Source organism: Phoca vitulina, unplaced genomic scaffold, assembly GCF_004348235.1.
Source record: "Phoca vitulina isolate PV1807 unplaced genomic scaffold, GSC_HSeal_1.0 scaffold1, whole genome shotgun sequence".
Lineage (NCBI taxonomy): Eukaryota > Metazoa > Chordata > Mammalia > Carnivora > Phocidae > Phoca > Phoca vitulina.
Genome location: NW_022589704.1, coordinates 11,977,179 through 12,004,260, shown reverse-complemented (window position 1 = coordinate 12,004,260; position 27,082 = coordinate 11,977,179). Strand labels below are relative to the sequence as shown.

Genomic DNA, 27,082 nt, shown 5'->3' with positions numbered 1-27,082 from the left:
ATCTTTTCATAAAAGGAAGCCCTTTGCTAAATGGTTAAGTATTGAAATCTTCACACTTTTATTCACTTTTTCCTCATTATTACTTAAATTAGTTCTAATAAAACTTTACACCATGTAAGTAGCGATTGAACTAAATATTAAACATTGTTTTATTCCCTTTTCGTACTTTTAAAAAGTTCTCCCAAACTTGAGTTTACCCTCCCAAGAAGGGTTTATGTGAAAGAAAGGTAGCTGGCATTTTCAGAGTTCCTAGGGTAGTGAGTTAAGTTAAAAAATATTGGTTATGAAGCAGAACTTTGAACTATTTTCTGGCCTGCCTCTAGATCACAGCCTAGAATTTTCAAAGATTTTTATTTAACCACTTGCAGACCTTGGAGGCATTTGTTATATGCTGTGGACGTGCAGACCTTTGAGGACAGCTTCTCATAGGAAGGGTCACAGTAGTGAGAGAGAGCACCAGATAAGCAGTTCCGCCTGGTGGGAAGGGCTGGATTTGAGTCCTAATAGTCCAGTTTATAAGCACTACCATCTTGGTTTATCTATACGAGAAAAATGGAATTTCTTTCTCTGTCTCATGGTTTCCCACCAAAACTGCTGAAAGGATTTCTATCAAATTGGGCAGTTGTGTTTGGAATGGGCAGACTTAAAATGCAAGCTATGGGACGTGTGGGAAATTTGCTTTGGCGACCTCTGGTGATGAGAGCGCCCCAACCGTTACTGTCCATCTGTGGAGATGGCCACTAACTAAGCACCTTGGACAGAGAAAGCCGAGGGCTGAAGTTTGAACATCCCCAGAAAGTCTCAAGGGCAGAAGCTACATTGAGCTGCTCCTCATATAGGTAGCTCTAAAGAGTATGCTTCAGCACAGATACCGGGACAGTTAGGTGATTTTCTTGGCAAGTGCTGGGTAGACCAGCTAGAGGATAACATGGAACTAAGTTTGTGTTCAGACATTTGTGAGAATTATATGAAACAAATTAGATATAAATACTTTGAAAACTATAAATAAATGTATTAGATATTAGTTATTATTGTGGAAGTATGTAAATATTATAAGACTTTGAATCCTAGGCTGAAATGCTTCAAGTTGATCAGGTATGAGGGTAAAAATTTAATATCTGCTAACATCGGTAGGGTGCTTGTTAGGTTTCAGGTATAGTCCTGCATGGATGACAAGTATTAACTCATCAACAACTCTATGAGGCAAGTCTTATTATTATTTAGTATATATTTTATAAATGAGGGAACTTAGGCACAGGCTGACTGAGAATTTGACCAAGATCATACAATTCCAAGCAGTTGAGTCAGAATTTGAATGCAGGCCTTAGGCTTCGGAGTCCATGCTGTTCACTACGACACTCTTCAGTCTTATGAAGATGTTGTAGAGAATGCCGTCATACATGAGAAGCAAGATGGATTGGGGGCAGGGGATAATATGATGAGATTGGATTTTCAGCAAATCTAGTCAGGCATCATATAAGTGGATTGGGGGAAGAGTGTCCAGTGATAAGTGTTTGACTTTTGGTGCGGTCTGTCACTGCATAGTATATGCCCTTGTTAATGGTTTCTTACTTATCTGGAACATTTTGTTACTTCTTATGTTGTTTTAGTGGTCTCAAATCCCATCCCCCTCAGAGGTCAAGGATTCTGCCTTGATATTCATACTCAAGGCAGGCTATTCTAAACAACATTTCGGCAGTGTCTTATTAAGGTATGCAAAATCTTACATTTGTTTTCATTGGGAGAGATGGTAGATGAGGGAAAAGAGGAAGGAGGAAGTCTTGTGTCTTAAAAACTCTATGTCTGGTAGCTTAAAGTCAAAACGATTTAGCCCGTTGGCATTCGGGAGATAGTCTAATGGTTATATCGAGCCATGTAAGACAATTTCTTATGTGGTTGTAATGATGAAGTGTATGAGGGTGGAGAACCATTGAATGGGTTCTGAAGTCTCAGAAGCCCTCAAAAGGGAAAAGTGCTTTCAATTCCCAGTTTCTTCTGGAAGAGTCCAAGTTGTGGATATTTCCATGAGTAGGATGCAATTACTGAGAGTGTCACAATGTTCATGACTAGATCCCCATTACCTTCTTAATATAATTTGATTCCTGTTTTCATTTTTTATTCATGAAGTCAATTTTCATTCACTTGAGTGTTTTCATTTCTTTAGATCTCTGTGCCTTTAATATGAAATAGGAAAACAGAGTCCTACTCTGATTCTTTGACCTTAACATTATTGTGGTTCATGAAGCCACTTAGATCCAGATGGCTAGAAGAAATTTGTCATTTATGTGCAACTTGCCATTAAACAATTATGGTACTCTGACAAAGATTCCACCCAGGACCCCCAGGACTCCCCATTTACTAATCAGCCTAGGTGGATGATGCATTCTGGTAAATTGAACATGGGGTAGTGAAGGGAAAGCCATACCATTTGCTGTTACACTTAATATTTAAATATTAAGTTTTATTATTTTTTTTTTAAAGATTTTATTTATTTGACAGAGAGACACAGCGAGAGAAGGAACACAAGGCAGGGGGAGTGGAGAGGGAGAAGCAGGCTTCCCGCCGAGCAGAGAGCCCGACGCGGGGCTCGATCCCAGGACCCTGGGATCATGACCTGAGCCGAAGGCAGACGCTTAACGACTGAGCCACCCAGGCGCCCAAAATATTAAGTTTTAAAAGCATAATTTACATGTTACTCATATGACTGTGTATTACATTTAACAACCATATATTGCCTATGAGCTACGTAAACTTTTTGGAATTTCATATATTTGAAAAGAGGAAACAAATTACTTTGCAAGTGATTAGTTAATTATTGTTTTTTGCTAAATGCAAATACATATGACACTGTACCATTTTCTTATTTTCAAAAATATTTTGGAAATGTACATTTTCTAATTGGGTTCTCTCGGGACCTAAGGAAGCTACTACCTTTTAGGACAAATAAAAGTATTCTAAGAAATTTTATTGGAAGAACAAAGAATTTTATTATTTTGTGCCAGACTAAAATGCTCCCATCTATTGGCCCTATAGTAAGAAGTAAAGAAGACAGTCTTGTGTTTGGATTAGAAAAGCCATGAATGATAGGATTCCTGAGAGAGTTAGGGAGTGAGAAGAAATGGTTGAGTCCAGTTCATTCCTAGAGAGAGTTCATTCTTAGAGAAAAAAATGCATTGTGTTTTGTGTATATTTTGACCAAGTTAATGCAGCATTTACAATGTGCTAATTTGTTGCGCAGCTCTCGTAAATTAAAAAGCAGAGGATACTTTTATGTTTAACATAATCTGCTATTTCCATAGCATTTTTGCTTTGTTTGAAGCAATAAAACATACTAACCCTCTGTTTCTTTCAAAATGATTTTACAGTATTTATTGTCAAATGAGTGGGCTGGAGCCTATGCCCCTGCTAGTGAGGTACACTCACATTCACTCTTAACACGTCCCATCCAGGGGCACGGCAGTGCTGAAATCCTGGCAGGTTAACCACAATGATTTCTTTGTGGTTCCGTCTTTCTTTCTGAAGCTTTCTTTTGACCTGAGCTTGTTAAACTGTTTCTCAGAGAGAGAGAGAGAGAGAGAGAGAGAGGGAGAGAGAGGGCGTGAGCTTCTCTGTATGGTTTTGCATACCTGTCAATATGCGTGTTTATATTATATTTTAAGCAATGAAAATTTAGGCGTTTGCTCAATGTCATTAGTCATTAGGAAAGTCTAAGTCAGTACCACTTCACACCTACTCAGCTTGCTAAAACGAAAAAGGTGGATAAAAACAAGCAGTGTTAAGGATGTGGAGACATTGGAATCCTCATACACCGCTGGAGGGAATACAAAATGATGCCGAAATTTGGAAAACGGTTTGGCATTTCCTCAAAGAGTTAAACATAGAGTTACCATATGACCCAGCAATTCCACTTCTAGGTATCTAAGAGAACTGAAAACGTGTGCCTACCAAAAAAATATATACATGAATATTCCTAGCAACATTATCCATTCGAGTCAAGAAGCAGAGACAACCCAAATGTCCATCAACTGGTGAACGGATGAACACTGTTATTATCAGATGCCCCTTTGGGGATATAGGACATTTTAACTGAAAATTGAGACATTTACCACTCTAGTAAATTCTAATGATGAAGTATTTTGTGCTTTGTAAGTAGAATTGAAAATCACTGTAATTAGATTTTTTCCCCTTTTTATAAAACTCCTTTCTCTCCCCTTTGAGACACATTGGTTTCCCAAGTTAAGATTTCAGTTTCTTTTGTTTGTTTTAGCCACTTAGTTTTTCTTATTACATACCTGTTTAATTTTTAATTTCTTACTAAAAGTAGATATGGCTATTTTTCCTTTCAATATTTCAAGAAGTCTTCCATTTCTCTCTGTCACAACTTTGATATAGTGCTATCTAGTGTGTATTACTACATAATTAAAATGCCATTTTTTAATCAAATAGTTCTGGCAAAACAACCTATTAAATACACTTTACATGGATCAGAGGTTTATTTCTGTAAAGTTGAGATAAATGTTATAAACATTCTTCTGGAACTCAAATGTAAATGGAATAGTATGCATAATGCTATGGGGAAGGTCGCTACAATTGTAGGAAAAATACTTAGAAGATGAACAGATCGTAGTCTTTTCAGTCAGTCTTATTAATTGTATAATGTGGATATATTAAAAAATACTCGTTTTGAGTCCTTGGGCAAAGAACTTGTAAGCACTGACTATATGTCAGTCATTGTACTAGGCTCTGGGTAATTAGTGGTAATCAAAACAAAGTGATTCTGCCCTTGGCCATTTCTGCTGCAATCCCGGAACTCCTGTGTTGGGAGCACCTTGTGGAGGGAGCACCGTGACTGGGGCAGAGACCAGAGAGGTGGGCGGGGTAGTGGTTGTCACAAGTGTGTGGTTATGGTGAAGAGTTTGGACTTTATTCTAACTGTAATGATAAGCCGTCGCAGGCTTACTGCAGGGAAATCCAACTTCAGTTTTACAGGGATTATTCTGGGCGGTGGTGGAAAAATGGTTGGTGGGTTGTAGGAGGATAAGCAGAGAATCCAGTTAGGGAGTTTGTTATAATCCAGGCAAGGTATGATCGTGGCTTAGATTGGAGTAGGTCTCAAGAGCTAGAAAGAAGTAGATTGACAGAAACTGTGGACGAATTAACGAAGTGTGGTGGATGGGATGGGAGGATAGGAGGGCGATGAGGGTAGAGGGTGGGTCAGGGATGTTTCCTGCATCTCTGACTTGAACAGCAGGGGAGCGGGAGATTCTGTATCCTGAGATGCTGAACACAGAGGAGGAACAGAATTGGAAGGGATGGGTCCAGCGTTCAGCTTGAGGCAGGTTGAACGTGAGGGAAGGATGGGTTTATGAGCTGGGGGAGTGCAGGGACTAGCCTGCTCTTCCTTGGGCTCTGGTAACTGCTTTATGGTCCGGGTACAAGTTAGAATAAATAAATCACTTCCCAAACCAAACAGGCTGAACTGGTTTCCAGCTTATAGATGAGTTGCTATAACCAATCATGCCTCTGTGGTCTCTCTTACAGCTCAGCAGTCTGAACGTTTTTATACATTTGATGAGCAGAACAAAACAACATTCATTTACAGTCAGTGCTGGCTTATTGTGATCTCTTCTCTTTGGTATTCTTAGAACCCTGCCTGTTGGGCCCACAGGGTCAAGTTACAGATGTGACCTTCGCATGGACCACATGGATTTTCTGTTACCCTGTTAGAGGCTGCATCCCTCACTTTTGAAGGCTGACTTGATAGCTTATTTGGAAGGAAAGTGGGCCGTAGAGTTGGTATGAAATATGCCCATTTATTTGTGCTACTGAACACCCCAGACTTACGTTCTACCCACACTGGTACTCTAGTGGCCTTTATTTGTAATCGTGGAGCCCAAAATATATTCTGCACTTCTCAAATTGGCTATGGTTCTGTCTGCCTTCCCACTGAGTATACGTTTGTTGGGAATGTGAACCACATCATTTTATTCATCCTTTGATTTTCTATAGCCAATATTTTTATTTTTTTCAGCAAATAGAAATGGGTCATTTAGGGGCTGAGATAGTGAGGGTTTCTGTTCTTTGCGATACCTCTGCTGTCTGGCATGGAGACCGGCATGTGCTTGGCACTTGATATTTATTAAACAGATGAGTGACCTAAGGAATGGCTAAGTAGACATTTTGTGAGAAGGTGGGGGTAATTCAGTTTTCAGAAACCAAGAGATCAGACAGGCTGTATTCTTCCAATAAGATTATGCCCCTGAAACCTACTGAGAAATCAAGGATGCAAAATAGAAATTTGGGGATCCAAATGACAAAACGAATTTTAGAAGCCACGAGAGTAGAATTGCATGAGTGTGTGTTGAAGAGAGCAAGAATAGAGGCAGAAGGAAAAGCAGAGGAAGGGGGATTGCTGGGGGGGGGGGGGTTCCGGAGAGCGGGTCCCAGGGAGACAGGGGCCTTCACCAGCCGGAGGTGGTGGTGAGAGGGATGCTCAGGGAAAGGAACCACTGGATTTGGGCAGAAGTCAAGCAAGTGCAAAACGAGCCTGGGTGCAGGGTGAAATAATATTGAGGAAGTTCCACTATCTTTTTGTTTATACTGCTCATCACTAATGATTCCCATCGCGGTGGAGGGGGGTCATTTTTCTTAAGCAAAGACCTAATTAGTTTTGATTCGTGCTGTGCATAGCCTGGCATCATAGGACACTATTTATACTGAGATTGAAGGGTTCATTTTGCGATTTCTTGTAAGCTGATTACTTAATGATCAAGGCCGGATTTTTCCATTGCTCCTATTATAGGTATTGAGGTTTGATATTAAAATTATTTAGGGAATGTTGCAAAAAGTCAGACTAATTGGAGATTTGAAAATCGACTTGAATGTCAATGTGAAAAATATAGACTATTTCTCTAAAATAGCCTGGGAGCTCTTCAGTTGAAATTTTATTAAGTTCTCTAGTTCCTGAGAATGCTACAGAGCTATAATAATAAGCCCATGGCAATAAAAAAAAACTTGGATTGTGCTAATAACGGGGGTGTGCACAAATGCATACATACATTAATGTGTAATTTTTTCTTGGTCATTTCTTAGAATGCATATGGGAAGAGGATAGGGGGAGTACCTTTGAGCCTTATTAGGATGCTACCATTTGCAAAGCTTTTTCACATAGGTGAGATTACCTTAGAGTATTGAAAAGTGTAGCCACTATATATTTAGCATCTGCTTCGTTCCAGACGTGTTACAGTAATCCTGGGAAGGAGGTATTATCATTTCTAGTTTAAAGTGAAGAAAGTGAAGTTCAGAGAGTTTAAGTAATTTGCCCTAGGTCTCAGAGCTTCTAAGTAGAACTGTAACCATTTTTGCCCCAAAGCTCACATACCTTCCAGTGTCCTGTCCGAATGAGAATCTTTAGGGGATCAGAGTAAGTCACGTATTTGTTTGGGAGCCCAAGAAGCTCCACAGAGAAAAACCACTAGATGAGAACTTTTTCCAGCATCCTGGCCCTAATCTGCCTCTTGACCCATATCTGCAACTGACATTTTTCTTCTTCCTTCCTGTTACTATGGAGAAGGCTGGTTCCCTCTAAGGACTTGATTCTTTTTGTGTATCTTTTGCATCTTTAGTCTGTGTCTCTTTCTTTGCCAGCTTCTTCCCGTAAGCATAACCGAGGCCCCCACCAAAGCAAATACCTTCTGTATTGGTTAGTAATTGCTGCATAACGTAGCACTCTAACACTTGGCAAAGCTACAGACTGATTTATTTAGCTCACTGTTCTGTGGGTCAGTAAATTAGGCTGGGCTCTGCCGGACTCACTTTTGTGACGATATAAAGCATCCTAGCTGTTGATAACTGGCGATATGGAGTAGAAGATAGTAAATGCTTGCACTTTAAAACCTGCCTGTGGAAGTTTAAAAACTTTGGGGCAGACTGTATTGAATATATCAAAATTGAATATTTCTTTAAAAAAAAAAATTAAGGGGATAAAGAATCCTGTTCAGCATCTGGAGTAGAAATCATTATTAAATATTTACACACTATCTTTGTAGGGTTTTTATGAGGTTACAAGCTTATTTATAAGGAAGACAAGTCTTTTTTTCATGGCGTATTTGTCAGAGAAAGCATACCCATCCATTAACTGCTCCTTTGGGATTTGGGAGAAAATTCCTATTTTAGAATGTAAAATGAGGAAGGATGGCAGCCAGCATCCTGATGTTACTCTGGAAAACACTAAAAAAAAATGTTTCTGTCAGATGGGAGGTGGGGTATATATCATGTAAGCTCATCTTTAAATGAGTATGCCTTATCGGTTTATTAAGTCTTCATTGATGGATTTCCACGTGCATTTTGTGTTTTAGGTTCAGCTGCCTATATATCTTTCCCGATTCCTAAAACCTGATCACATTTTCCCAATACTGGGTTGATAACCTAACCATGCAGCGGAGATCAAGGGGAATTAACACTGGACTGATTCTGCTACTCTCTCAAATCTTCCATGTTGGGATCAGTAATATTCCACCTGTCACCCTAGCAACTTTGGTTCTCAACATCTGGTTCTTTTTGAATCCTCTGAAACCGCTGTTTGAGTCCTGCCTTAGCGTGGAGAAGTGTTACCAGCAAAAAGACTGGCAGCGTTTGCTGCTTTCTCCCTTTCACCATGCAGACGACTGGCATTTGTATTTCAACATGGCATCCATGCTGTGGAAAGGAATAAATCTAGAAAGAAGACTTGGAAGTAGATGGTTTGCCTACGTCATCGTCACATTCTCCCTACTCACTGGAGTGGTGTACCTGTTCTTAGAATTTGCTCTTGCAGAATTCATGGATGAACCTGGCTTCAGAAGGAACTGCGCTGTAGGTTTCTCAGGTAAGGCAGACACATTTCTAAGGGAGCATGCATGAAGACAGTAAGGGAGGTGTGACTGTTGTCATTTTATGAAACGGGGGTCCCTGTTTGGGGAGCGGACTGAATTCTGAGTGGCTAAGGATCGCTGGGGCTTGGATTTTGGAGAGAAGGATGATTGGAGCAGAGGAGGGACATAGATCTTGCTATTCTATTTTAACGCTGCATCATTCACTCTTGGACAGTTTGGACCAGGGTCTGCTGCAAGGTAGTTTTGGAGGAGATAGTTCTAGAAATACACACTGGCTCCTTCATGGTAGAAAGACCCGCTGGTGTATCTGTGATAAGGAATTCTCTAAAACGATGAGTATGCCTCTCAGTAACCGCATTAAAATACACGTACGACACCTTACCGTGGCACGCTCACTATGTTTCAGGGACCATGATAGTCACTCTGCCTGTATCTCGGAGGACGGAATGGCCATCGGGGCCAAAATGAGGTAGTCTAAGAGTTAGAATGTGACGGGCAGGAGGGAAATAGTGCTGGAACAGAAGGAAATCTAACTCTTCCCTCTACTTTCCCTGCCATCTGGCCCCCTTTCCTTTAAGATACATCCTCATGCAGCCAGTTGTGGGAAAAAAAGGAAACATGCCCTGCCCTCAACATGTCTTTGCATAGAGGTTCGAAAAATACACATTACTGCTATTTTTTTTCATGGACTTAAAAATCATGATGCATAGGGGCACCTGGGTGGCTCAGTCGTTGAGCGTCTGCCTTTGGCTCAGGTCATGAGCCCAGGGTCCTGGGATCAAGCCCCGCATTGGGCTCCCTGCTCTGTGGGAAGCCTGCTTCTCCCTCTCCCACTCCCCCTGCTTGTGTTCCCTTTCTCGCTGTGTCTCTCTCTCTCTGTCAAATAAATAAATAAAATCTTTTAAAAAAAACCACATAGCAAAAAATTAACGACGCTGACGTGAACAGTTAAGTGGCATTTAGCACCATTTCAGGTGTTTTATTCCCATTTTACGTGTTGTATATTTTCTAGCATACTGAAAGTCAGTATGAACTTCTGCATTAAGAAACATCAAAAGAATGATTACCTTGAACATATTTGTCTTTCTACCAAAAGCTGGGTTGACTTGTAAAGAAGAGAGTGTTTCAAAACAAGAAGGGGGGTTAAGTCAAATAATCATTTTCGCTTTCAGTTAGTTTTCTTTGTTAAGTGTGGATTATCTCCACATTTGGATTGTTGATATTTGTATGCTCTTTATTCTCTTCTAGGAGTTTTGTTTGCTTTGAAAGTTCTTAACAACCATTATTGCCCTGGAGGCTTTGCCAACATTTTGGGCTTTCCTGTACCCAACAGATTTGCTTGTTGGGCAGAACTTGTGGCTATTCACTTCATCTCACCAGGGTAAGTGTTTCCTCCCAGAGAATACAAGTGAAGAACCTGATGTTCCATGGAGAAAGAATTGCAATAATAATGAGGTAACCAGTTGGGTTTTTTTTTTTTCTTTTTTTGCAGTGAAGTTTATTCTTTAAGGACAGCACTGAGCTTACTTGTTTCAATGTCATTCCTGTGTTTGAATCCTGTCAACTACTGAGCCCTGTGATTTTGGTCACTGTGCCTTATCTGACGTTCAGTGCCCTTACCCTTTAAGTAGGAATAAGAGAACCCAATATACAGATTGGAGGATCCGTATCAATGAGACTATCTATTCATGAATTCTAATAATAGTAATGCAGAGAGGCACGTAGAAACCACATAATCATAAAGATAAAAAATCACAAGACATGTTGGTCCCGTGCTTTTAAACCATCTCAGTTGTGAGGTGTCTTGGTGATAGAACTCTTTAAACAAAAGACTTGACTCACAACCTCAATAAGTTAAATGGATCAGTGATGAACTCTTTAAGGTTGAGAGCAAGCATGGGACCCCATTCCCTTTGCCTTACCCCCTGTGCTCCAAGCAATACGTGGGAGAACCATTGATCTAGATGAATCCCTTCCTTTTCGGATGAGGACAGGAAAAGTCGTGAGGTTAAGGTACTTTCCAAACAGCTCCTGGTAGACACTAGCGTAGTAAGGACGCAGACCTCCTGACTCCTGGTCTGGTGCTCCTGACTGGGGTGCTATGCTTTCCCACTTTGGTTCCTTTCTCTGCTTTTGTTTAGAAAAGGGAGGGTGAATTGTGCTTTTCTCCCACCTCCCACCAGTTTCCCTTCTCTTAGTCTGTATCGGCTACTGGAAGCACATGGTTTTTTGTTTATTTTTACTGTAAGCACCTAGATACTCTTTGGAGAAGGGGGAAATTCAGGAAGATTCAGGAAGAAGTCAGGAGGTGTGTTTTTTTGTTTTGTTTTGTTTTGTATTTTTGGCCACTTTTCTTTCCAGACAGCAGTTTTATTTTGCTTTTGGTTCGTGTGGGTGTGTTGGGTGTTGGACTCTATTTGATAATTTTCTTTTTGTGCTGTGCCTCAGCCCAGTAACCTCCAGAGAGAGTCCCTTCTCTAATGCTGACTTCCCATCATGGGCAGCCATTGGCAGCTGGTCTGCAAAAGGCAGGGATGTGACCACCGATCACCACTCATTTGCAACTGTATTGTTACCTTGTGACAGTTCCACGAAGAAAGCCTAACAAAATCTTCAAAGTTTTCTTTGAAAAAGGGCCCAGTAATGTCTGTCCCTTGTCTGAACAGGCCTCTCTATACCTTGTCACTCACAGTTCCCTGACTTGCTTGATGTGACTTGGTTCTCTGTGTAGACGCGAGACTCTTGTTTGTGACCGCAACACCCAACATTCATATTGAAATCACTCCCTCTGATACTTGAACTTTTATTCCACGATGGGTCCGTTTGAATGGCTGTGCCTTTAATATTCTCATGCAACCATTTCTGAAGACTCTCAATCATCATGCACTTTATTTTTTTTTAGCGTCCCCCCCCCGCCCCCCCGCTTTCCCTGGAAAAGGCATGGTTGCATTTTTATGTAATATGCTTATTCTGCATGGAGGGACCTGATATCCTGAGCCTGGGAATTACATGAAATTTCCTATCTTTGAAGTTTGAAAGAATAAATCTCTTTTGGTGTTTTAAGATTTGACTACTTTGAATGATAAACTTCTGATACCCAAGCATCTGCTTCTGCCTGCGTCTACATAAAGACCAAGCTAAACACTGGTCCAGGAAACTAAGAAGTGAGTGCTTCTTTGAGATGGATCTTGGAAGAATGGGAGAGACCAGGGCTCTCTTTGCTCTGCATTGTTGCTCTCCTGCTGGTTGTCAATTAGAATTTGCACTGGGAAAACACTGTAAATCTTTAGAACAAAGCCCGCTTTATTGTCAGACTTAATGAGCTGCCCTCTGGGGAGAAAAAAAAAAACCTGCCAAGCAAACATTTGGTGGACTTCTGTGTCTTATGAAAGCCACGGAATTAGTAATTTCCCCCAGTTACAGCGTCTTATGGAGGCAAGCCACTCCAAACAGCCGGCCGTTAGGCACTGTGAGGGGCTGGACTTGACCAGCGGAGTGAAGGAATCACACTCATATGTGGTGCTTTCGCTTTTCACAGTCCTTGTTTGTACCTTGTTTTCCGTGATTGCTGTGCCTCACATGGTCCTTTCATTCCCTGGCGTGTCCTGGGACCCTGCTAGGGAGGGGACTGTGTTTGAAGAAGTGTCCCTGCCCCTGAGGCGGCCCAGCAGGGACGTGTGCGGGCCCCTTCAGGAGGCTGCCTCCTTGTCCACTGGGCTCTTGGTCCTTCCCACCTCCTCCCCCTCCTGTTGATGGAAGAGAGGGGGTCTAATGCCAAGTGTTGCCTCCAACCTCTGCAGTTTCTCATATGGACCCAAGGCTATTTAGTCCCAAACTGAAGCTCAGAGAAATGAGTGTTGCCCACCGTGAGACAGCCCCTTAGTGACCCTGCTGCAGGTCAGTGGTCACGTGTGAAGGAGCTGGGCCCACCTGCTAGCCGTGGGACCTCAGGAGACTCCTGCAGCCTCTCTGAGCCTCATTTTCCTCCTCTGCCCATTGGGAATATTACTTGCTTTCTCTGTTTGCTAAGTCCGTTTTAAGGAGTCCAAGAGGTGGTCTAAATGAGGGTGTTTATAAATTATAAAGTACTTCATTCATCATTTTTATTATGAGATAAGTCACTGGGAGTGTGTAGTGTCCCTGAAATGAATCCTACTTCTTTTTATTCCTAAAATCAATAAAGTAAGTCAAACAGAATTTTGTTTGCTTCAGTTCTGTCTCTCCCCTGCCCCGTTGTTCCTGCTTGACTTTTCCACCCAGAATGGCAGTTAGCAGTCTAAAAATTCCCTTGGGCTACTCATAAACACAAATTAAGCAGGCCATGGCTGCATTTAGACCCTAGGAGATTCTTTCGTGTAATATGGCTGTTCTGAAAACATTAGCCCCTGGGCTTTGGTACTGCTTCACTGCTAATGTTTGATGAGAGGAATTTACTCTGACTCTGAAAAACTTATTGGTTAGATTGACCAAGTGAGAGAAAAATAGATTTAATACATTTTTTACTTATTTCAGTTTTTTAACTGTAAAAATTTTCAAACATAAAGAGAAGTTGCTAAACCATTTGAAAGTAAGTTGCAAACATCAGGCTAACTTCACCCCTAAGAACTTCTAGCGTGTTGTCTCCTAAAAATATATTGCTTTATATAAACACATTACTGTTGTCATATTGAAGAAAATTAACAGGAGTTCCCCCAGTGTTGTTTAGTGATTAGTTTAGATTTAAAATTCCCCATTTTTCAAACATCTTTTGTAACTGTTGTGCTTTTTTGGGGGAGGGCGGTAGAGATGTAAGAGGATTAGGATATAGTTAAAGTTCGCACATTTGATTATATTTTTTTGTTCCCTTTTACTCTAAGGCAGTCCTCTACCTTTTTATTTTCCTATGACATTGAGAAATAACTCATGGAAGAGTTGTGAAGAGACTAGATTTTGTAGAATGTTCCAACTTCTAGATTTCTTGTTTACTTGTAGGGTTACTTAACTCCTTCCTTTAGCCCCTGCATTTCTGTAAACTGGGAGATAGGTACAAAGGTTTACTTACATTCAGATTAAACTGGGTTGTTGGCAAGAATACTTCATAGGGGTGATGCCATAAGCCTACCCAAGACCATATTGCATCATGACAGGAAGGACATAATGCCTGATTGTCCCTCTATTAGGAATTCTAAATTTGATCAATTAGGATAGTCTCCGTTGTGAGGATACATCTATCCCTTTGCAACTTAGAAAGTAATCTGTGGGGTGATAATTGGACATCATGCAGATAGCTTGTTAATAACCTTCTACCTTTTCAGTATATGCTAGGGGGAGCTATGAAGAATGATTTTCTAAATCTATCATTCCTTCTACATTTATTAGGTGGGGTTAATCCAGGGTTAGAGGTTAAGACCCAGAGGCAAGGGATTGAGGAAGATGAGTGTTCTGTCAAGGGACGATCTGATTTTGGTAGGCTTGAAGCTATTCAGTTTTGTGGGTTCTTTTTAGGAAAAAAAAAAAAAATACAAAATTGGAAACAAAAGTAAGAATTTTAAATGACAATACAAAGCACAACAATTTATAAATTTTAAAGAGCTGACAAATACCATAAACATTATAAAATCCCTAAAAGTAATATAATATTCTGTTAACTCCCTGGCAGGCCTTTATAATATTTTCCTCCAGGTTTGGCTGAGTGCTTTTGATCTCTTCTTCATCTGACAGTAATTTGGCAATAACATTTCTGTAGAGAGAATAGCGTGGTGTATCAAAATTAATTTTTTATCGAAAGTTTAGGAGAACTTTTACAGCTTTTGTAAATTTTTAGCATTGTTTTCTGATTTGGAAAAAATCTCCATCAAAGCGTTTTTACATAGAAGCTGTAAAATTTCAGGGCTTTTCAAGATTATTTGTGCAGTGACCAATATCTAGTGTACTTTGAATGATTTGAGTGTTGTCCCTGATCTTCAGTGGCATGGTAGGAGATTCACGTTTTCTTCACTGATACTAATACTTTGTGCCAAATCAACAAGAAATTTAAATATTAAAGCTCTTCATTAATTGGATTACCAGAACTCTAAGAGCCTATTTATTCCTTCAGTTTACAGCTTTTGATTTGATTTGAAAATATTTTTGAGAGCTACAAACACAGGAATTCCAATAAAGTTGATTTTGCATGATTCTCAAAAAAGAAGCAGCAAATGGATGGCGCATTTATGATTGCAAACGCTGCGTTACTGAGTAGATTCCCGGCAGAAGAGAGTTTCTGTTCCATGGCTGTTTTTACTGTGTATTAGTGGGAACTGAATTCCCCCATTTATAGTTTTACATGTTTGGCGATTGGGAGAACTTCCCAGACACTGGGCTCTGACACTACATTGGTGGTGCTCGCTGCCCCAGGACACTTGAGAGTGCCAAAGGACTTCTGCCCCTCGGCCTCCTGTTACAATTCAGGTTAAAGATGCAGAGTGGGCCTTAAGAGGATTTCCTGAAGCCATTACTCTGCACTGAAATGACCATGAACCATGTAAATAAACCCCACTGAATCCCAACTAAATGTAGGTTCAACTCAGCTTCCCTTTAGCTGAATCCAGAAAATGTCTATGGCCACACCAGTGCCACCTGACAAAGGAAGTGTGATAGAGCGGAAGTTGGAGTACACAGAGATAGCAGTTTTAACCAGTGTGGTTAAGATATCCCACTTTCACAATTCTACAAAAGTATATGACCCTATGAACACATTGCTGGGACCTCTCTCATGCTCTGAAGGATCCCTGGCAAGTGAGAGGCCTATTGCTCCGTGAGCGTCTTGGCAAATTCACCTGTGGATTCTGTTGAAAGGGTTGTCCCAGTGATGCATATGGGGAAGGGAAGGGAACTGGAGAGGCCTAGACATGGTGGACAAATGGAGGGGTTAAGACCTAGGAGGTTTTGTCAAGTTTGGAATTGAGAGAGCTTTGAGAATAGGAATTGGCAGTCAGAAGACAGGATGTTGGAGTTTTTACTGGTATGTCTGTGTAGGTGTGAAACTGGAGAAATGGTGGCTCATTGGACTCAAAGAGCTTAAGAGATGGTAGGGTTCAGGTGTTGGCTGGATTATCTACATGGGCAGTGATATCACCTGGGGTAATTATAGGAGATAGGGTAGAGATGAAGATAGTGAGATTATTCCAGAATCCTCCATGGATGTCAGGAAATGATACTAGAGACAGATAGCAGACAACGTCTGTATTAGGCTCCTATTTTTGCTGTAACAAATTACCCCAAATGTGGTGACTTATAATAACAGAAATTTATGCTTTCATGATTTCTGAAATTAAGTGTCCAAAATCAGTAACACTGGGCTGAAATCAGGGTGTTGGCAGGGCTATACTTTCTCTGGAGGCTCTGGAGGATATCCATTCCTTACCTCTTTCAGCTTCTTGTGGCTGCTGGCGTTACTTGGCTTGTGGGCACATCACCCAAAAGCCACCAAAATCACATTGCCTTCTCCTCTTCTACCTGTGTCCAATTTCCCTCTGTCTCCCTCTTATAAAGACACTTGGAATTGCATTTAGGACTCACCCTGATAATGCACCATAATCACCCCATCTCAGAGTCTTTAACTTAGATGAGGACGTGGATATATTTCAAGGAGTCATTATTTGGCCTACCACACCATCAAAGATGGCTAGAGAAGGTGGTGAAGACCCAAACTCAAAATACTGACCACAAGTGTCTGGGCCTCTGGGAGTGCATCTCCTTTTCCTTTCTTTGGCATACCCTTTATTCTTTTCTCCTGTGAATTCCTGGTTATCCTTCAAAACCCAAATCAAATGATAACCTGTTCTCTGCTGCTTTCCTGGATTCCTCCAGGCAGAGTTAATTCTTTATTTTTGTTCCAATAGTGTTTGTGGATTTCTCTACCATAAGCACTTTCTTCATATAATTTATCCTTTTCTTTTCCTTCTTCTCTAGGTAAGGAGCTTCTTGAGACTAAGCATCTTTCCTTACTCATCTTTGTATCTTCCTCATCCGCCTGACACATAGTAGGCACTGAGTAAATATTTATGGTTGAATGAACATAAGTTCACTGTGCATGGGCGTCATCCAGTCCATGGAGGGACTGAATAGAACAAAAAGGTGGAGGGAGGTTGAAGTCTTCTCTTTCTATCTGTCTATTTGGACTGAGACATCAGCCTTCTCTTGCCCTTCGACTGGGACTCACACCGTCGGGGTTCCTGGTCCTCAGGCCTTCAGACGCAGATTGGAATTTACACCATTGGCTTCCCTGCATCTCCAACCTGCAAATGGCAGATCACAGGACTTCTAAGCTTCCATAATCATGTGAGCCAACTCCTTATGATAAATTTATATATAAATTACGTGTAAATATAAATACATACGTTATATATACAATTGCTAAATATGTTATATATCCACGCATCCTATTGGGGTGTTTCTCTGGAGAACCCTAGTATAGTCATTGAAGGGACCTGTAGTTTCTGCAGTTACTTTTGGTCTGAAATCTTCTGATGGATTCCTTTATGACATCTGTCAAGTATTTTAATTTTATTACTTTTTCAGTTGATAAGGTGGACCAATATCTCATTGTTTTAGAACTTGGTATCTCATTCAACTGTAAGGAGGGAGTAATCTTGAGCAATTTTGAATTAAATTTTGAGTAAGAACAGATTTATTTCTCTTGTGCCTTTGCTTTTGGGGTTCTTGTTAAATATTGACCTGAATCAATGTGCTATCCCTCGCTGCCCCCCCCCGCACAACTTCACAATTTAGTGAAAGAAACACATACCAACAACTAACTGAAACAAAGCAGAAGGCAGAAATTTTAGTTCAATAAAAGCAGAGGAACAAAAAAGGAGGATAATTAACTCCAATTTGAGAAATTAGGAGGCTTTGCAGAGGGGAGGGTATGTGCATCGAGAGTTGGGAGATAATAGGTAGACTACTCTTTGCAGTGAGAATAGAAAGAACAAAAACCAGGAAGCATGTCAAGTTTAGGAAACAGCAAAGAATCTACCCCCAAACACTGAGATAAGACTAGCAGTATTCCCCCACATGTGTCCTTTCAAACACTAGTTGCTGAGACATCCCCGCAACAAGGTTCCCTAGTCAGTAAACACAGCACATGTGTAATTCTGTGTTCAGTCCAGTGGCCACACAACACAGAACACCTGAAAGGTTCAGGAAGTGACTTCAGAAAGAAAGAAATCAGGGTAACCAATTAGCTTCCCCACTTTATTTGATGGTGGCACCCTTTTGTTCAGCACTAGCATGAAACAGTCTCTACAGAACAAGTGTTCCTCAAGGTACGTTCTATAAGCACCTGGCTCCAGTGTTGGGATGAGGCCACTTCGTAGAGGGCCTTGGTTACCAAACTGGATGGCAGGTTAATGGATTCTGACCTTGCTTGCAGGGAGATGGCTTTGGTTTCTGAGGAGGTACAGCCATGAACTGACCTGTGGCTTAGAACAGAAGACCAGAAATTGTCTTTAGATTTGGTGGTAGGAGTCTAACTTAAACGTTGACCTAGACTAGAGAAGAAACCAGAGACCAGAACTAGTGCAGGGGCTGAGAGAAAAGAACAGGAGGGAACACATGGGGGAGAGGTTGCTGAGGCCAATTCGATGGTCCCTGGGGCATAATCATCATGACTTTCCTGTATGGGGGACTTCCTACCTGCCAAGTACCTTTGTAAGCTCTGTATCTATTATCTCTTATATTTCTTCACCTACTTTGCAAGGGAGGAGTAATTACTTCTCTCAGCAGATAAGGAAACTGAGGCATGAACATTTTTAAATACCTTATTAAAGTTAGTCAAATAGGGGCGCCTGGGTGGCTCAGCGGTTAAGCATCTGCCTTCGGCCCAGGTCATGATCCCAGGGTCCTGGGATCAAGCCCCGAGTCAGGCTCCCTGCTCAATGGGGAGTCTGCTTCTCCCTCTGCCCCTAGCCCTGCGTGTGCTCTCTGACTCTCACTCTGTGCTCTCTCTCTCTCTCTCTCAAATTAAATAAATAAATAAATATAAATAAATAAATAAAATAAAGTTAGTCAAATACCAGGTAATAAATGGGATAGTCAATGAAGTTAAGCTTCAGCAATCAGGTCTGTGAATTCAACCTCTAAACCAGTGGTTCTTAAACTTTTTGGTCATTAGAAAAACTTAAGGTCTTAAAAATTATTGGTGACCCCAAAGGACTTTGGTTTATGTGGATTACATCTATCAATTTTGATCATACTGGAAATTAAAACTGAGAATCTTTTTAAAAATTAATATTCATAATAATTCACTTAAAATCATAACCTCAATTACTAGTAATAATTCATTTAAAATGATAGTAAGCCTAACCCAATATATGTCCACATAAATAATATTTTTTATGGAAAGTAAGTGTATTTCCTACACCGCAAAAGGGGAAATGAATGGCAATAAAAATTTTTTGCAAAACTCACTGATGATTAGCTTAATAGAAAAAAATCTGACTCCTGTATTTGTTTCCCCAGTTAATCTGTTGAGCTATATCATTTTGGTGAAAGACAATTTGGCCTCACACAGATGTATGCTTAGAAAGATTAGGAGGGAGCATTTGAATAGCCTTTTCAGATAATTGTGGATACTCTTCTTTGTACCATACAAAAACTTGGCAAGTGGTACTTTCTTAAAGGCTAACAGGTCCACGGAACACACTTGGAGAACTGCTGCTGTAAGCACTTATGCTGCCTCTCTAGTCATGTGAAGGTTTCATAGCTTGTATGAAAGGAAAAGTGGTGACATAGAACCTGGGCAACTAGAATCTTTTCCAGGGATGCTTCATGCAGTCAGAGATGGGAGAGGGAGGGACACGGTGGGGTGTGTGAAAATATACATAACCACTGAAACTGCTCAGTAACAACTGTTAAGGTGAGCGGTTAACTCTTTGTCCAAAGGAGAATGGCTACTTGTCCCTCTTATCCCGGAGACTGACTATAAAATCTGCCTGTGTTCTATGTGGGACAGAATCCCTTAGACTGCATGGAACGTCCATGCTACGTTGAGTTCTCTTCTTCCATCTGCTTACAGTTTGTGGTAAGTTGCTTCTGGCATATTTGTCTAAAACACAACGTACGGGGTTTTTTTTTCCCCCAGTAGTACTGAGATAGGGGACACAAAGGAAGAAGACAGTGATCAGCTTGGCTACGTTGCATTTTAAGTGCCATTTGACACCCATGTGGATCTATGTACATGGTAGACTGTTGGTTCTCTGCCTGGGAGTTAGGAGTGAGGTTGGGGAAGAACTGTTTAGAACATGACTCTGACACCATCTCCTGTCCCATGTTCTTCTAGAACTTGACCACTCCACCATCACGAGGAGGGGTCCAGTTCACCTCCCCATGAATTGGATGGTTTGTGACCCAGTGTAATCAGTAGATGGCTGCAAAGGGGCCTCATTACTTCTGAGGCAACATGTTTCTTGCTTGGTGAGCTGAAATACTTGGCCCTGGGGTCCATGTAGGAAGTCCAGCTCCCCTGATTCCATCATGAAGAGGTGGCGTGTGCCATGGGAGTGGATGGCCTTTAGAGACAGCCGTGAATCCACCTAGCCTCGATGTTATGGAGCAGAGACTGTCCACCCCTCTGTGGTCTTTCTAAATTCCTGAATGTGAGTCAAAGAAAATGCTTGTGTTATACCACGGCATTTGGGCAGATACGCTCCGCAGAAGCTGTCATGACAATAATGAGTTGGATGAAAAGGGGGAAAGTAGAATGAAGAACAGTGAGTACAGAGGACAGTGTTTGGGGAGTGGCAGAGGTTGGAGGGGAAGCAAAGGACAGAGGTGTGGGGCAAATCCATGCCCAGATGCTGGGCTGCCCTGAGTCATCGCAACCTTGGCCAGCAGTAACGGGCTTTAAAAGCAGTGGTTTTCAACTGTGGGTTCTAACCCTTTAAGAGACCCTGAAATCAGTTTAGTTGGTTACAGCTGGTATACAGAAAGAAAAGAAGGAAGTGGAAGGTGGGGGGAGGACTAGAGATATTAGTGTTGGATACAGTAAGAGTAAGTATTATATCCAGGAACCCTAGCTGTATGTGTATGTGAGCTAGGTCAAATCTAAAATGTATTTTTATTGTGGGACCCTGTACAAATTTCAAGAGGTACTGTGTTCAAGCAGCTACTAGTTGCTTAAACTAGAGCGAAATGTATATGTTTAGGAACAGTGTCATTCATTGTCCTCAGCGGTAATGAACTGCCAGGACGTTGGTGGCAATGAGAAGAACAGGCTGTGATCACAGATTTTTACTAATTTATTGTCTTTAATTAGAATGAGTATTATTTGTTCACGAGGCTTGGTAAAGGCTGTACCAGCTCTCAGGATAGTTCTCTGTATAGAAATATGTGCTAACAGATTTAGAGTTCACCTAAACCAAACCTAGTCACAGTTGTTCAGTCATAAACAACATTATTAATAAAATCCTTTGAAAATCGAAGGAGGGGGGTTATTTAGAGCAAAGCAGAAAATGAGGTAGAAGAGTTAACACTTTTTCCCAAATGAAAGCATAACATTCCTTTCTAAACTGTTTAAATGTGGAAATATTTCCAAGAGCTTAGTAGAAAATAAAACAAAACCCAAATGGCTATAGGGTCAAAATATACATTGGGGGGGGTTTGTATAAACAAGCAAGTGACAAATAAGTAATTCCAGTGATACCCAAATTAATCATGCTGGGGAGAGAAAGCTCCTTCAGACATGGCCTGATGGATGAGCCTGAGAAGGAACTGTGGTCCCTTTAGGGTTGGGGTGGTGTTTTGGCAGCTCATTGAGAGGAGAGAGGGATTCATGTTTTTCAAGGGTGGGTTAAGTTGTTTTTCAAGAACTTACGCCAATTTCTTATATCATTTTTGTCTGCAATTGACATGCATTCGGTATCATTATTTAAAACATAAACTTTTTTAGTAGGTCTAATATAATGTTGCCAGGTTGTTTCGTGTGTGTTTGTGTTTATGTATGTACATGTATATGTGTGCATATACAAATCTGTTTATTCACTGTCCAGGATGAGCATTTTCTGAAGTGTCGGTGTTCTGTTTATAATATATACTCACAACTTTCGTTTGTTTCTACTGGGCTGTTGTATTTTTCTAATAAGCTTGGATGACAAATGTTTATAGCATTGTTACTCACCTTCTGTTTTATTTCATGGAAACATGTTTTCACAGCCTATTAAGGAGAGCAGTTTGAATCAACATTCCAGGACTATTCCGAGCAGATTTTGTGAAGTAGGGGAAATTTTTCTTCTGCATTCCTTGGATGTCCATTTATACACTTCCTCCCTCCCCTCTTTATAGGCTCCCATAAACGAAAGTTATATGAATCATATAAAAGAGTTAGTTAATTTGTCTGTCTCCCAGGAGGGCTTATATTTGAACAGAACTCAAGGTGAGAGCAATACTTAACCAAAGCAATGATTCCCTGGAGTTAGATTTTATGAGAAGAGAATGAGAAATTTCGAGGCAGGGAACTTTCCCTGCCTCTAGAATTGGAACTCCTTGAGGGGAAGGGGGTGTATAAATCATCTCTCTGGCTCTGGAGTCCAAGCCTGTGGACAGCAGGGAGACCCAGTCCTGCCCTGGACCACTTGTACAGAGTGAACTTTGAGCTGCATAGGAGGCTTGGGGAGAACAGAAAAGACAATTTCATCTGACTACTGAGTTTTCTTTAGTTATTCTTTTCTAAGAGATCTGTATAACGATTTCTTTTAAAAATTGGTTAAATTACATAAATAATTGAACTGAAAAAAAGCAGCAGCTAAGTGGAAGTGTGATCTAATTTCTCAGTTGCTAATCTTCCAATTATCTGCATATTCATTGTAGAAAAGTTGAAAATATGTCAACGTATGATGAAGAAAACAGATTGCCCGTGGTCCCTCACCCTGAGAAAACTACTCTTAGCATTCATTCTATCACACACCACTGCCCTCATACACAATTATGTTTCCCACTTAATTCCTGTAACTTGTAAGCACAGTTTCTTCAAAAGCCTCGGTTTTAATGGCTGTGTCAGGATTCCTGTTGTGGTTCCTTGAGTCTATTTTCTCATTCACTAATTTTACATACTAATTTTACTACCTAATCATTCAAATTACAAGTGAGGATGTCTGTCAGCGCATTATTTGCAAGTCTTGGCTCCCAGGCCTGAAGACGTCCTCGGAATCAATTCCCAGAAATAGAATCAGTGAGCTCAGGCTTTGACTTATTTTCATGGCTTTTTATACATATTACCAACTTGCTTTTTGTTCTGGTTGATAGTCCACTGACAGCCTATGAAGGGGCCCACTTCCTGGCCAGCCTGAATATTCTCTTCGGTTGTTTTTTTTTTTTTTTTTGAAATTTGATATATAACAAAAATTATTCCATTGCTATTATTTACAACAGTTTTTTTTTATTAGTGAACTAGGACAACGCATCATTTCCTTTTCCTTTTCAGTAAGCTGTGTTTCGTTGTGTGTGATTTGTCTGTGTCCCTTACGTTGTTTTTAAGAAGTTGTGTTATTGAATACCATGTAGTTCTTATTCGATTATATACTGAGAGACCTTAAGTACCCAGTACAATCTTATGTTCTATAAATAATAACAGAGCCAGTGGTTTGTTGTTGTTGTTGTTGTTGTTGTTGTTTTAAGATTTGTTTGTTTAGAGAGCATGAGTTGGAGGGAGGAGCAGAGGGAGAGGGAGAGAGAATCTCAAGCAGATTCCATGGTGAGCTCAGAGCCCGACTCAGTGTTCGATATCACGACCCCAAGACCATGACCTGAGCCGAGATCAAGAGTTGGACGCTTAACTGACTGAGCCACCCAGGTGCCCCTGCAGACAGTGTCTATGGGGACTTTTTTTCTTGCTGATATTAATGGTTGAAGATATTTTCTAAACTATAGCTGAGAACAGAAACTTCTTTACTACAAAAATAAATGATATATGATGGAGTGTTTTGGGGGAAGACTGAAGACAGGTTTTATTTACTTATATATCTTAAATAAATTTTATTTTTTAGAATGTCCTTAGATTTGCAGAAAAATTGTGAAGCTCTATAGAAAGTTCCCATATAGGGGCGCCTGGGTGGCTCAGTTGGTTAAGCGACTGCCTTCGGCTCAGGTCATGATCCTGGAGTCCCGGGATCGAGTCCCGCATCGGGCTTCCTGCTCAGCGGGGAGTCTGCTTCTCCCTCTGGCCCTCCTCCCTCTCATATGCTCTCTCTCTCTCTCATTCTCGCTCTCTCAAATAAATAAATAAAATCTTTAAAAAAAAAAAAGAAAGTTCCCATATAATCCATACCCATTTTCACCCATTTGACGTCTTAACATTAGTATAGTACATTTCTTATAATTAATGAGCTAGTATTGACACATTATTAACTAAAGTCTGTACTTTATTCATACTTTCCTAAGGTCCTTTTTGCATTCCAGAATCTCATCTGGGATGCCATATAACATTTAGCCTTCATATCTGCTTAGATCCCTGTGTCAGTGTCAACGGCCATGACAAGATAAGATAGATGGTGGCTTAAACAACAGAAATTTATATTCTTACAGTTCTAGAGGCTAGACACCCAAGATGAAGATGCTAGCATGACCAGTTTCTGGTGCAGAATCTCTTCCTGGCCTGTGGATGATTACCTTCTCACTGTGTCCTCACATGGTAGGGAGAGAGAACAAGAGAGGGACACAGGCTTAATCTTTGGTCTCTTGTCCTCTAAAGGTGCCAATGCCAGCATGAGGGCCCACCCTCATGACCTCATCCAAACTGACTACCTCGAAAAGGCCTCATCTCCAAATACTATCACTTGGAGAGTTAGGGCTTCAACATAGGAATTTGGGTGGAGACAAAATTCAGTCCATAGTAGCTTCTCTTGGCTGTGATAGTTTTGTTTTTTTTTTAATTTTTAATGAGTAGTTGTAAAATATTATTCCTAAATGTCTGTGTGTATAAGCATTAACTTCCTTTTATTTGTCCTCATGTGATTCAGAAGCTGTGTTCAGCTAGCCACTAACATGACTTCTAAGGAAGTTTTAATTTAGGTGTATGAACCCATATTGTTTTCTGTAATTGGACAGTCTTGCTGTGGTTCCATTTTAAAATGTATACGTCATCACAGAGGGGAGTATGAGAAATTTCCATCCCAACCAGAGCGCACCGGAATAGAAGCTGTCTGCTGTCTGTAAATTAGACCTTGTTTGGGGCCTGCTTTACCCAATTGGCTGGCTCAGAATAACGGAGAAGAGCAGTAGGTAGAAATAAGGAGGCAGCTGGTTTTCCAGTTGAACATAGAGTTGTCTGGAATAAGGCTCACTACCCAGGTTAAAACTAATTGGCCATCATGCTGTGATGTAACTGTGGGTGTGTGGATGGTAGCACCCACCAAATCTTAACTAACTAGACTTGTTAATGATCAATTCTGGTGACTTGGTGACAGGTGCAAGACGTGGGTTCACGGTGTTGGATGTCTCAGGTAATAATGACTGGGGGTTATTTTAAAAAGGTATTTTTAAAAATTGAAAAGTTATATATTCTGTGCTCAAAGGTGATATCAATAAGTGCATCTTATTAAATTGAAGAGCTCTGTGTAATGTGTCTTACTGAAAAGGGATATTTTTTAATCTCAGAAGTTGATTACCAAATGTAGCAATTATTTTGACTTGATTTTCATTTTACTGGTATTTTTTCATTAAAAAAATAATGAACTCTGTGAAGCACATCTGTTTCCCTTTGGAGTATTTAGAATGCACTTTGGGCTGTTTGGAATTGTTTTTTCAGGAGTCACTGTTGGAGATAAATGTTATACAATTAAGTATTCACTCTCAACTAATAAGCTGATAAATCACATCTCTGGAGATTTCTGATATATTTACTGAATTCCCTTTCAGTATAAGAAGGGATGTTTTTAAATAGAAAGTTCTTTATATTTGCTAATTTCTTCCTTCCACTTCTGCAGTCTTAAGTGATTTTTAGTTAAAAGTCATGGGAGTTAAATAGGCAAGAGGACTGTTTTCCATTTACATTCAGGTTTGGTTCAAATTATGCAAAATGAAGGCAGTCAGTGCTATGAATTGAAATCATTAGTGCATCAATTATTCTGTGATAACCAGCTGAGAACAGGCTGCAGCCTCCTTCCATTTAAAAGTTGGCTTCTCATTAGCTTATGTGAGAGATAAAATAATTTGATTCTAATTTATCTCTCTTTAAATGAACATTGTTCCCCTCTGAATTCAAGAGGAGAGCATTTTAATTTTGTAGTCATTTATAACACACAGGTCAAATAAACAAGTTTTATTTCTAGCAATATATGTCTCCTCTGTTATTTATATCAGCATAGTTCTTTGATTCTAAGACACACTTTTTTTTTTTTTCTACACCTTTTTAGGACCAAATAGGCTACAAACATAATAAAGATACCATCAAAAATCAGTAGGGAAAATAGAGTTATTTAGCAAATGGTACTTGAAAAATTAACTACTTGGAAGAAACTAAAGTTAGAGCTTTACCTCACTACACTTCAAAACAAATTTCTTACAGATTATGTTTAGACTATTTTAAAAACACGTAAAAAATATCTAAGACTATGGGAAGGAAGTTTTTCAGTTCTTGAGTTGGGAGAAAATTTCTAAGCATAAATGCAATGAACATAATCTCAAATGAAGGCAAAGCAACACAGTTTTTTCTGGATCCTAATAGGTTATGTGGCAAAATAAAAGGCAAAAAGGGCATAAATTAGGAAAAAGAGGGTCACTTTTGTGATGAATAATACTACAAGAAAAATATAGGCAAATTGAAAAAGTTCATCAACAGACAGTTGACAGAAAAAAACATCAGTGGCTAATAATTGTATGACATGAACATTGTTAATCAAATAAAGGCAAATTACAATAATAAGCTATTTTACTAATTAAATTAATGAGATTAAATAATTATCACTGTTGTTGAGGATTCGGTGAAATGGGAGTATACATAAACTTCTGATGGGATTCCATATTGGTACAAACTTTCTGAAAAGTAATCTGATGATCCATATCAAGAGCTATAAAAAGTTTATACCCTTTAATTCAGTAACTGTCCATCTAGGAACCTGCCCAAATTATACATAACCAGAAATACAGAAAAAGATCAATAGAAGTATACTTACTGTCATGAAGTATTGGAAACCACTTAAATGTCCAATAACAGGTAAATAATTTAATAAATCATGATGCAATAGAATATTATACAG

The 27,082-nt window shown here is 40.1% G+C and overlaps 1 protein-coding gene across 2 annotated transcripts in view; it reads left to right on the top strand.

Moving 5' to 3' along the window:
* RHBDD1 (rhomboid domain containing 1) overlaps positions 1-27,082 on the top strand; it is a 122,818-nt gene that overhangs the window by 20,768 nt on the left and 74,968 nt on the right. For both annotated transcript variants that reach the window (XM_032401028.1, XM_032401039.1), the window contains exons 2-3: positions 8,358-8,866; positions 10,122-10,254. In XM_032401028.1, coding sequence (XP_032256919.1) covers positions 8,434-8,866; positions 10,122-10,254 — 566 coding nt within the window. In that variant the 5' untranslated portion in view covers positions 8,358-8,433. The remainder of the gene's footprint in view (positions 1-8,357; positions 8,867-10,121; positions 10,255-27,082) is intronic.